The sequence below is a fragment of the Thermobia domestica genome, chromosome 7 (assembly GCF_964235325.1).
Source record: "Thermobia domestica chromosome 7, izTheDome1.hap1.1, whole genome shotgun sequence".
Lineage (NCBI taxonomy): Eukaryota > Metazoa > Arthropoda > Insecta > Zygentoma > Lepismatidae > Thermobia > Thermobia domestica.
This window is the reverse complement of record NC_137460.1, coordinates 29,751,074-29,764,491: the sequence shown is the minus strand read 5'-3', so window position 1 is coordinate 29,764,491 and position 13,418 is coordinate 29,751,074. Positions and strand designations below refer to the sequence as shown.

General features: G+C 33.4%; 1 protein-coding gene across 4 annotated transcripts in view; it reads left to right on the top strand.

Moving 5' to 3' along the window:
• The window catches only part of LOC145689963 (uncharacterized), a 149,260-nt gene extending 136,192 nt beyond the window's left edge, over positions 1-13,068 (top strand). For 3 of the 4 annotated variants that reach the window (XR_014132129.1, XM_081764355.1, XM_081764353.1), the window contains 2 exons: positions 885-1,531; positions 7,552-13,068. Coding sequence is in view for 3 of the 4 variants with exons in the window: in XM_081764355.1 (XP_081620481.1) it covers positions 1,176-1,531; positions 7,552-8,644 (1,449 nt within the window). In the remaining variant the exon portion in view is untranslated. The other variant, XM_081764356.1, reaches the window with a different exon arrangement.
• The last annotated feature ends 350 nt before the right edge of the window (positions 13,069-13,418 follow it).

Genomic DNA, 13,418 nt, shown 5'->3' with positions numbered 1-13,418 from the left:
TGAACTAGTCATGAAGATCAGATTCTACTTCCTCCTCCCCCCCCCAAGTTGCAGAGCTGAAGTTGAATTTAAACGGCATCGGAAGCGTCACTGTTCATCCCAGCAACACAAAAAACTATGGATACAACACTAATATCGACCTTTTTTTTTATCATTTTAAAATATCTATTCCTCCCTTGCCCCTAAGTTGTACCGTCAAAGTAAAATAATAATTTTTTTCCTTGGCCCGAATCTAATCTATGTTGAAAATTTGATCGAGATCTGACGGGTGGTTCAAGAGTTATTAAGTCACAAACATAGTCATTTTCGTTTTTATGTATATAGATTTTTTTCTATTTACAAAGTATCCTTGAGAGTATCTTTACAAAGTTACTTGGTATAATACATTGTTTAAAAAAAAATCTTATATAGAATTTTTTATACCACAAATTAAATTTTTAAAAGATCCTTGTAATTGTTAGCCTATTAGTTAATATTGGCGTTTTAATGTGATTTTTAATTTTTTCAGATTGCATAGATCCGAAACTTTTCGAAAACATTTTTAAAGGAACAGCTATTAGTTATTGGATAAATCATAGAATATGAACATATTTGTGATCATTTATAAAAGCAGATAAACAGAGGGCGTAATAGTTATTAATGTAAATTTCCAGAAAGGTTGGGATCTGCAATATAGTTCTTAAAGATCAAATTAGAGATGATTGTGGACAAGGATACAAATTAGGTAAAGCCTTATTACATTCCATCTATGATTATTTGAGCGTTAATCAGTAGTGAACAAAGCAATTGTTTTTCATACTTCAATTTTTCACCAATGATTACAGCTGTTTTACTGTTTGTATCTTAACGAAATGAAATGGATAATTTTGTAAATATTCCTACAGGAAATAGCAAACAAGAGCTTGGGCAACTTTCTCAAATTTAATTTATCCAAAACAATCTCCAACATTGAAACGGAGAATGAATTTTATGATAATACTACTTTGGAAGATACACGTGCGTCTAGTAGCCAAACTGCAGAATATTTTAGTGTCAATTCCGGAAACTGTTCATCCCATGCATCTAGAAGTCGGGAATATCCAAACAAAAGTTATATTATTCGATCAGGGAACAAAGTGAATGCCTTGGAACAAAGAAGCTTGAAGTATAACCTAAGGAGTAGTAAGAAAAATCCAATGTATAACGAAAACTTTAAGAATCAAACCATGCAAAATAATAATGGAATATTTGGAGAAGGATATCACGTAATGAGGGATAAATTTGCTACAAACATCTTGGAATTGAAGTGTGTGAGTTATAATCTGAGAAGCAACAAGAAAACTTCATCAAAAGATTACCTTCAAGTGAAGAAAACAGATTTTAGTGTTGGAGATCAGATAGAAATCAAGCCCACTTTGGCTTATTTAGAGCCTTGTGTCAAGATTGAACATCAAGACTTAATTATGAATAGCAAGAAGAAGCATTTCACTTGGGAGACAAATAAAACTACTGCTGACATAAATTTTCAAACGCTCGTAGAATACCCATCAAGGTAGGTCCTGATTTTCACTTACTAAAACTTATTCATATTTACCGTATGTACGATTATTTAACTAGGTGGTAGTAATACAACTGCAATATTTCTCGTAATACTGTGTAACTACTTCTGAGAAAATATGCAGCTACAGAAAAAATATTAATGATCTATTATCTCTAAATACTCTGATCTCTGATCCCACTAACATTCTTTAAATACTCCTAACGATGTTCACACTAAAAGAACTGAAATTTAGTTATCTCATCTAGCAATCACGATGTTTCGAGTTCGAATTCAGAAGCACGTTATTCTGTTAGAAATTTTCCGAGGTTTTCTTATACTCACTAGGTGAATATCCAAATGATACGCTTAATATAAAAGATTTGGTAATTTAATTCCCAAATGTTCTCTAATTTCTAAATTTTAATGTTCTGTTTCCAAAATGGCTTTCTTCCCAGATCTTACAAGAATAGCAATATTTAAAGATTTGCACTGCTAATTAGTGGATCTATTTTGATTTCTAACAGGAATGATGTCAAAAAGTCTTAAAAGTATATGCAATTAATAATAATATATTAATGTTCACAATCATTTTTGATACTTAAGAGCTATATGTATAAAAGCATCTTATATTAATGTAGACCAGTAAGAATCAAGACTAATGTAACCCAACTGGCAGCCTAACTAAGTCCTTCTGGTATATATTACATGGCTCGCTTACTATGTCCAACATCCTAGCTTCATAGCAGTACTTGTTAACATTCTTCTGATTAACATGAAAATCCGTGAATTATATTTTCTAATAGACTAGTTTAAAGAAAGATTAAATAGATTAATTTAAACACTTCGTTTTGCATCATTGTGTATCTAGTACATGATGTTGTTTCACTAAATATTTGTGAAGCTGGCTTGATTACTACATGTTTAATATTGTAATATAAAAGTAATTGTAACGAATAACAACGTTAGCGACTAAATAAAGTATTCTGCAAAACTGAGACCTAGGTTAGAAGGAATATAGTCACAGATATTTTAGTATGAATTCGATGGTTGCAGAAAGAAGCAATTTATCGATATTAATAATATCAACAATAGCATCATAAAACACATTGAGAGGACTATACTTTTGTGTATGGGTATTTGAATCTTACGACCATATCATGAGCACTGCCACAAGAATTCGGAAGTTTTGCATAGCTACCAATGTTTGCAAGTACGGTTCAACGTTGTCTAAAACATATGATTTTCCTTTACAATGGCCTTGTTGAGGACCTTGGAGCGGGTCGTCCTTAAAAGTCCCCCCATATATATGTATATAAACTTAACGTGCCAGTTGCAAAACTTAAGTGACAAAATTATAGAATAAATATGTAGTACAAGACACATCGCGAAAAAAGTTACAATAATACTCAGACAATCAAACGTAATCGTGAAGTTACTTCAGGGGCCGTTACGAAGGAGAGGGCCTTTGCTAAGTACGAAGTTTAATTGGCTCATGGGGCCATACTGATATGAGCAAGATGGCCCCGAGAAGACTTCTTTCGGAAAGACTAACTTAGGCTTGTGCAACTGTTTTGGCAGGAAGACTCGAGAAAGCGTTTGCGATCGCGAAAATTCGACCAAGACCTACACAGGTCCTGCGTCTCGTGATCCCTGTGGGCCCCTCAGGCCTCGGGCCCTTGGCGATTGCCAAGTAGCCAACGTGGCCAGTTCGGCACTGCGTTCAATACATTCTCAATGTACACTATTTTAAAACATATTGCGGGTAGTAATGGTGAACTCAACAAAGAGCTACTTCGGGGAAGACGCATTTTAAACTTTCTTCACAACAAAGAACTCTATAAAACGTCCTTCTTTCAATTACTTATTACTATTATTGTTGAAATTTCTATTATAATCATTATACTTTAGATAAATAAAAAACTGGCAAAATGTTGAACTTGTTTTTACTATTTGAAACGCCTCATACTGTGAGCCTAAGTAGTAAATTTGTATGAAATTAAAATAGTTGTTGAAAATAATCTAAAGAGTCTTTTTTTCGATTCTTAAAGATTATTTGTAAATACTATGCTTTCTTAAAATACATGGAATGCTCCAAATATGTTGTGAAATTCAGAGTAAATTTACTTTATAATATTGTAGTACCTTTCCCCATCTCTCCGTCAACGTAATGAAATGTTCTCAACTTTGCAACACTATTTTTTTCAGACTACAAGAAACTTTCAACCAATAGGGGCTGCAAACACACTACACATCCCCAACACGACTATCAACAAAGATGGGTTGCCACATTTAACATTGAGATACCCTACAGCTGCGAAAATATTTTGAACTTCTTTTGATACACATATTTTTGTTTGTACACTTGTTCCCAAATACAAAAAAAGCAATTGAGGAATTACGAGAATCGTTCTAAAAACAATTGGAATAAAAGAGGAATGAAACTCGTTAAAATGTGCAGATTTAAATATAAGAAAAATACAAATATAACTTACAACTGTAAGCGATGAGCAGTAATAATCAAAAAACTTACAAACAGGAAATTAATTGTGAGGGTCGCAGGCAAGAAGATGTGATAAAAGGGTGTCGTGATATAAAATAAATAGATTGAAGAAGCCTAGTCTATTGCATTGTTATATAGTAAGTCTTTCGTGGTCTTTGTTTTAATGTAGTGCAAGAAATCTTAAATCAATTATAATAATGGAACAGCAGAATGCATACCTAAAAGTGCCGATATATAAAAAGAGTAAAGAACTTATGCAAATGCCTACACGGGAGCTAGATACTAACAGACATTTGGTAGTCTTAAAATAGTTTTAGGCTGCAAAATAAACAAATTTTATATCTACTACCAACACAATATTAAATGATCCTGAGTAAAAAGACACTTTCCTCCTACTTTTTGACGTTTAGGTCAAACGAAGAGGGAAGGGATGGGGAAGAGGGTTAGGGTGAAAACGTGGCAACAGAGACTTGCCAAACAGAAAGCGAAAAGTATTCTTACCGCCTAGTTGATCCTAGCACCACAACTGAAATTGGAGTTCACACATCACGTCTTCTGTGTCTTGCTATTTTTTTTTTTCATCTAAACAAGTATGCTTGGGCGATAGGTGTCAAAGTAAAAGTTAGGTATATATATATAGTATGCATAAATATACTTTATAATTGCGTTGTAAGATCTTACAATGAAGGGTTAAAAAGGGAATTGGGTGGAGCGGGTAATTGGGTGGTAAACTTTTTAAAAGTGTATATTTTGCATTTCAGTATATTTTTATGGAATTTAATTACACTCAAATGTTGGGTGGGTAGTTGTTGATCAGAAAAAAAGTTTTGATGAATTTTAGAGGGTGTAATAGTGATAAAAAACTGATTTGATCGAGAAATGATATATTTGAAACCGAGTTTTTGGTTTGTGTGTGTTTTGGTTTGTCACAATAAATCGCGCAGCTGTTAATGTTCTGATTCCGATTTTTTACTGCTGCTTAAAAACATCATAAGGTGTTGTGAAAAGAAGAAATCTTGAATCCTCACTGTGAGGCAGTTAAAATTTTGAAAAAATTGTAACTCCCAATTACGCCCAGGTAGTAATTGCGCGCATGATGTGCGGGTAAACGGGTGGAATGTCTTAAGTAAACATTTTGTATTTGGAATTCACTTAAATGCTGTGCTATCTTTGTTTGTGGTGGTGTACACTTTTGTTTCATAGTGCATTGTGCTCATTAAGCTATTTTATTCAACTCAGGCCTCCAATGGCCGTTGCGTATGCCAATAGTACTGATGCTGTAAATAGAACCTGTTTATCAATTAAGAGTTCCAAAACATATTCTATTGTAATAGTTTATAATTATTTAGTGTTAGTCTTATTACCTTCTAATATGTTTGTTTAGGCCCTGTTCTCTATTTTTTCTTCATTTTACTTTTACGTTTTCGGTCTAAATTGTGACGGCTCATAGTTTGTTTTTCGTATGTGATACATTTTGGATTACGTTCACAGGATAATATACTATGCTATAAACAGTAACTGGAAGGCTTGAAGAGGCATTCAAATACCTTTGAGATTTAGAAATAAGTTATTCTTATTTTGCGTAAACAAAGGTATTTTTTTCTATGCCTCATAAAAATATTAGTTTTTAAGTGGAATACAAGTTATACACATCAAATGAAAGCTTGAGTTTTCTTCATTTACACCGAATTACGTTCACAGGTTTATGTGCACCGGCAATGATTTTAATCATTTTGCACCCAATTACCCCGTTGGGGACAATTGGGTAGAAATCAGACAAACAAATAAAAAATGTTGCAGCATCAAAAGTAAAGATGCCGAAAGCTTACCACTACCATAGTATGTGCAGAAGAACCTGCAACATATAATCAGTTCTTAAAAACTTGAAAAACACCTATAACTTGTGAGGAAAGAAGGTTGAAAGAAACATACCTCCAAATTCCCCCTTCTACCCTACTTCTTGCAAAATCAAAACCAAAAAAGAAAAGAGAATTTGAGAATTAAAAGAGAAACTTGAGAAAAGAGAAAAAGAGAATTAAAAATAAACTTGAACTTGATCAACTAATATTAAGACCAACTTCATGATTAATCAGTTTACTATTTTTAAGGCGCTATTCCAGGAAAAAAAAATTGGGGAACGTAAAGCATGCGACAGTGATGCGTACAGTATTCCACATTCAACTAAGTAAACTTGGTGCGTCATGTAGCGTGCAACCGTGTTCCTTGCCCCATGTTATAACCTGTGGGACCCACAAACATGCAGCATATAACAAAAATCTATTTGTCAAACAGTGTTGGTCCGGATCCAGCAAGGTGTGGGTCGGTGCGGTAATTTCCGTTCGACAAAATGGAGTGTCTTATTGACAAAACAGTATAGTTTATTAAAGACTACAACGGTCCTGAATTATGCGATTGATTATCAGAACAATATAGAGCGAAGACAATGATGGTAGAGCCAAGACAGGTACGTTGAAACAGCTCGCCCGCAACGAGGATTGTAATATTGAGGATCTACAGAAAAAATTACAAATTATTCAAAATCTTCTTGGTTCATCTTGGTAAAAATTTTGAAATGTGCTTTGTCGGCAGCCAACAACCTGTTAAAAATTCACTTTGTGTATCAATTGATTTAATAAATAATTCTCGCTTGCACCAGCGGAATCTTTTCTCTTATAACCATGCAGAATAACAATGTATGCTGCTGCCACAATAGTCTGCAAAAGCATTCTACTCTCTCAATGCCAACCGCAAAACTGTTGCCTTAGTTGAATTAAATTATCTTGATCGCCACAAGTCTCCACAATATCATATGCCTCACCAGTGGCGTATTTACGATTTTGTTTCGGGATGGGCTTTGCTAGCTTTCGGGGGGGGGAGGGCTTTGCCTGGAAATGTGAAAATTCTGCAAGATGTTTCATTTACTTTACTATACTAAGTAATATTTCGGGGGGGCTTAAGCCCGGAAGCCATCCCCCTAAATACGCCACTGTGCCTCACACAGCAACACATGCAGCATACCACACGATCTTTGTCCGTTTGCCAGCAAACATTTGTTGCTTACCGCATGCCACATGTCGGATATTGCCGCACCGGTGGAATAGCTACTTTAAAATCCTTTTGTAAAAGTGTAAGTAAAAGCAGACTTCGAAATAATTTGAATTAAAATTAGTATAAATTAACTCTTTGCGGTCCTTTTATATTTCCCAAATTAGTCCGAACAAGTCTCAATCAATTTACCAAATTATATTATCTCGTATGTAATGATTTATGTCTCAAACTATAAACCTACTACAGTAACGATATCTATTAAAGTAAGAATGAAAACTATTCACTAGATGTAGTAGCAAAGAAATCAAGCAACTAAAATTCGACAGTGGAAGAAAGCAACTGCAAAAAAGCATGTTGATCGTGACTGGACTGAACAAGAATAAATGTTGCATCCAACTTCACAAAGGACCGTAAAGAGTTATCATTAACCTTAAAAAAATGTTAATGTTTTTCGTTAAAATTAACATGAATATTTTGTTTGCAGAAATATTTTGCCAAGTAGAATAGTGGGAGCAATTGATGTGAAACATTCATTACCAATAGAAGAAATTGATTCCGATCCTTCATGGAGTTTGAATTTTGACGAAAGAAGGGTGAAAGGAAGGCTTCATGAAACATGTAGAAATTTAAAGTCCTTATCAAGAGAAGAGAAACTTTGTAAAGAAGAAACAATAACAAGAGGGAATAACTTAGCTACTAAAGACATAATGAACGCGAAGACTCCAGTCCAAGAACAAAAACCACGACTAAACATTGATGACATGGTCATTTGCAAAACCACTTATCAAAGTTTAGTTTTGCAATACTGTTGTCAGTACTGTGGAATGACATTTGCATCCAATTTATGCCTTGACAAACACGAAAGTAATCACCTTGAAGATAAATATGTATGTAATTATTGTGACAAAAACTTTTGCCTTAAACGTTCATTGACAATACACATGAGACTGCACAAAAATAAATTATTTGGTTACTTGTACTCTGAAAAGGTATTCTATCAGGACCAGCATAATTTATTGCATGAAACAGCACATACAAGTAGTAGAAAGTATCCAGACGGACAATATATTTGTTTCTTATGTCGTAAAAATTTTGGTTCGAAGTGTAATCTTAAAAGACACATGTTAATTCATTCTGGTGAACAACCTTTTTCTTGTCGCATATGTGGGAAAAGGTTTTCACAAAATACACATGCAAAACGACATGAGAGATTGCATTCAGAAGATCATAACATTTTGAAACCTTACAATTGTCAATATTGCAATAAACATTTTAGTCAGAAACATCATCTTCGTAGACACATACGTGCTCATACAGGAGAGCTACCATTTCAGTGTAGCGAGTGTGGCAAGAAATTTTCACTCAGGGAATATCTTGTAGGTCACACACGAATTCATTCAAACCACAAACCTTATATCTGTCAATATTGTGAAAAATCGTTTTATCTGAGATCGAGATTTGTTTCGCACGAAGAAATGCATTTAAATTTGAAACCTTTCCAATGTAATTATTGTCAGAAACATTTTAGAAGCAAAAGATGCATTTCTTTACATTTGCGAAAACATACAGATTATTGACCTTATGTGTGCTCCATTTGCAGTGTATCATTCTTTACTAAGGGGGAATTTTGTAACCATTTGAAAGTCTTAGAATAAAAGCCTTTTGTAATGAATATGTAAAATATAACATACAAGATAATACGCTACGGTAAATGATTGGAATCTCAACACCAGCAAAATAATTTTTAAAACAGTTATATAATGGGAAACTTATATAGGTAGTATGACTTTTATTGCTGCGGTTAAGTTCTGGAGGCAATATTCACCGAAATAAAATGTAGGAAAAGTAATAATATTAAGAAAATAAAAACATAGTAACATATAAGCATGGCCGGATTTAGGAGAGGGGTGCACCGGTGAAATGAGAAGCTAGGAGTGAAAATAACAACACTTTCCGAAACTTTCTGCCATTAGTTTTCCGTTTCAGGCTTAAGAGAAAGCAGAGCTTTGCAAAAACAATAGTTTAAAACGATTTTATAAGGGTTAAATGGAAAGGATTCACCAAGCAAAACAATATAGCATTTGTCAAATAGAAGAAAACAAGCCAAGAGGAGAGAATAACATTTTAGAACATGTTTTCCTGCATATCTTTTGTGAACCTCTTTAAAATACTACCCCCACCCCCACCCGTTCTATGTATCAGCGTTGTCAAGGATAAACATCGTTGCATATCACTTTAAAGAGTTTCAGTATGATTGATTATTTTGGTAGTTATTAGTGCCCCCCTCAGAAAATCCTGGATCCGACCCTGCATACAAGTACAGAAGAATGTCAACCTGAAAATTAAAAATATATTGATTCGTGTGTGTGTGTGTGTGTGTGTGTGTGTGTGTGTGTGTGTGTGTATTCGGAAAAACTGAAATAAAATCTAGGAGTTTTACGTCCCACGGTTATGCCGGTTATATATGTATTCGGATTTGTGTGTGTATGTGTGTGAACCATTTATTTCAATAACATCTTATAACTTTTAAACTAATGCATTAAAAAAAGCTGGCATTTCCTACCATGTAAATTTCGAAAGGGCACATTGTCTGACATAATTTGTAATAACACCAGGATAAGTGTATGACCAACCCGACACAAAGTTTTATATATATATTTTAAATGCATCACGTCTGGTTATTATAAATTTCAAATCTACCGGTTAAATCATACTTTACAATATTACGTTTGTTATTCAGTATTGCAAACTATGGTCACTACAGCATCACACAATACATCCGAATTTTGATAGCGTCTATAGCGGTATTGACCCAAGTCAAAAGTGCGGGTCGACGTACTACCATAATTTTGTGTCTAATACTATACCTAGTCATTATATAACGAATTTGAAATGAGTAGAAAGAATAATATAAAATGGAATTGAAAATCTTTTTATCGAAAGTCTTTGTTTGAAAGACTGCTTAGATAATCACCACATCTAGTCGCATGGATGGCGTTCAGTATACATCAAGATCATAATATGGTTTATAGCAATTCGATATTTCAAACAGTTCGGGAAATATGGTAAATACTATTATTAAAGATTGTAACACTGCTTAATATTATGTAATTCTTAGAAGTTGTAATAACACCTACCAGAAAGTATTGTTATATCTAATATTGGAGAATGAAAGTAAATAAAAATTATTTTAAAAAGCCCCCCTAAATACCCCATTTTAAGTAATGTATTAAATTTCATATTTTTCAAAATTATCTCTGGAATGGTTTGAGATATCAAATTGCTGTAAATGGCATTATGATTTATATGTAGTAGTATATTGAAAATCATCTGTAATTGGATGTTATACTTATCTAAATACTTTTTCGAAGTAAGGTCTTTTGAAATAAGTATTTTTAAAAAAGTCCTTGTAATTTTGATTCTACTTTTCGAAATACGTATGATGTCCAGACTATTCAACACTAAAATAATTTCGATGTTCATTACCTCGTTTGTATCACTTGCGCTATTACTGTAATAGAACCCTTCACATTTTGATTATTTTTCGATGTTTGCGACGCTGTAGTGGCCTTTATTTCAACACTGCGTGGCAAGTGAAGTATTGTAAGTTTTCATTTGGTGCTACAAATTTTCAAGTTATGACAAATTTCAAGCGTATGTAATAAATGAAAACATACAATACCATACTTATTCTTTAGTGTTACACATTAAGAATTTTACATAATCAGAAACCGTTATAAACGTTCACAGTTTGAAGATAAGAGCAACAGTGATAACAGAAGTGAGACCGACAGGCCAATACACAGCCACAGTATGTTATTATCGAACACTATGAACAAAATATGAGGTATTTTGAACAATTAGGAGAGCACAGTTAAAACGAATTGAACATTTTACTTTCTTCAAAATGCATTTTCGAAAAGTGCTTAGTATGTGCTAAATCAATTCAAGGGAATAGTTTACAATAAATGTAGAGAAAATAAAGTCGTGTAAGATAATTTGTTACCTCAAATCATTCCTAAGATATAATAAATATTGTTAAAGTTTGCAACACTGCTTAAAATTATGTGAATGAGTTAACTTATTGTAATTACAGCTATCAAACAGTGGTGTTGTAATATCAGTGGCGTATTTACCATTTTGTTTCGGGAGGAGCTTTGCTAACTTTATTCCTGGAAATGTGAAAATTCTGCAAGATATTTCATTTACTTTAAAATAGTAAATAAAATTTGGAGGAGGGCTTAAGCCCGGAAGCTCTTCCTTAAATACGCCACTGTGTAATATAAAGAAACAAAGAAAGCAACTACCGTTTTTAAAAATTTCCCACTACCGTCTTGCGAGAACCTTTCCATGTCTAGATGTGTAATTACCATGTTATTCTCTTTTTAAATAAAGCATTTCGAAAAGTCAAAAGTTCAATATTTGGCAACTTCGATCCTGTTAACTTGAAATAAATCATATCATGATAGCAGTATTTGACACTATGGTTATTTTAAACGTTCCTTGCCCCATCCGTGTCTCTTGTGATTTTACTGTTGTAGAGGTGTCCAAAATTTGGTGCTTTGTGATACTGTAACGTAATGACAGTTTGCTACAATGGATAATAAGTAGGGAATTTTATATTTTCGATTAATATGTAATTTTGAATTCCTGACGTCCTGCCATTTGTAATTTTATGTTGAGTTAGGAATACCATTTATCTGGTATCATTGTCGAGTTTGTCAAACAATACTCCCCTGTCGATGTTTGTATGTTACAAAATTTTAGTGTTTTTCTATTGGTTTAAAAGTTCCAAGAGGGTTTCAAGATAAATATTCCTACTACTGTATTCCCTGTATATTCCTATGTTACAAATATTAGTACTGTATTCTTACACTGTATTCCTATAGTGTATTTAACACATATTACTACGTTACTATACTGTATAATGTATGCTCCTATACTGTATATACTGTATACTGAAAATTCCTATGTTACAAATATTCCAGCTATATTCCTATACTCTATACACTGTATATTCCTATACTGTATATTCTTATGTTACAAATATTCCCACTGTATTCCTATACTATTTAATATATTCTCTGTATATTCCTATGTTCTTATACTGTACTATATAATATGTACTGTATATTCCTATATTACAAATATTCCTACTTTTGCTATTTATAGTTTAGTAAATAATTTTCTCCGTGCTGTTTATAAGATGATCCATTAGTAATTCTGGAAAAAAATGAAATGAAATTTTTGAGTTTTACGTTCCACAGTTATGCCGGTTAAGCTAAAGGAGACGGTGATGATGAGTAAAGAATTAAGTAACTGGGAGGAAACGGGGAAACCCCGAGGAAACCCACGCACACGGTGGTTGTCCACCACAAAGTTCACTTGGCGGGGACTGGGATAGAACCTGGAACCCCAAGCACCAGAGGTGAACGCTCTACCACTGAGCAACCGCGGCACCTACAAATTTTGATTTCTAATTAGTTTTCCCAATTGTAATAATGTTCCTTAATACTAACGCCAAAGCAAAATGACATAAAGTGTAACAAGCAAACAAAGCAAAGTTACATGTTTGGGAGGGGCTCTCATGTTTCCCCCAACTTTCATCATTCCATCTCATCATCATCGTCTCCCTTACCTTCAGTCCGTAATAGTGGGATGTTTAAAATAGCAGAACATTTCATCTATTTCATAAGCTCTTAAGAAGAAAATAATCCAATAGACGTTAGCTGAAATTTAGCACAATCGTCTGCTATTTATGGAATATATGACAAAATATTATTAGCATCATTAATTTTCTTTTCAATGTAGTGGTTAATGTTAAGTGGTTATTTTTTTACTGTATTTTGACTTAATATAAATGTACTTTTCTTTTCAAAGGGCTGAATTTCTCAAGTAATACGTCATTAGTTTTCATGAAAACTTCAGAACTTTTATTAACTAAGTATTATCATATGTTTGTATGTAAATGAAATAAAAATTCTAAACCTGAACCATAAGGTATTCTGTATTTTACTTCCTGTATACGAGGCCTGTCGTAAGAGTATCCAACCATGTCCCGGAAAATTAATACATTAGGCTGGTAATTTTTCATCGCCACTCTGATCAAAATTATAAACGAATTTACATTTGAAAGTCACGCGAGAATTTTGTGTTAAGGAGGAAAACTCCGTCAAGGGGTTATTAAAATCTCCGAGAGAGGAATCAATCATAAATATCGTGCTGGTAGTAAGTGGAGTATTTAAAGGGACAAGAACACTACGCATATTTAGAAGTATTTGTCAAACGAGGCGGAATGAGTACAGCGGACATTTCAGCCGGATACTCACTACATGGCAATAGGGTAACACG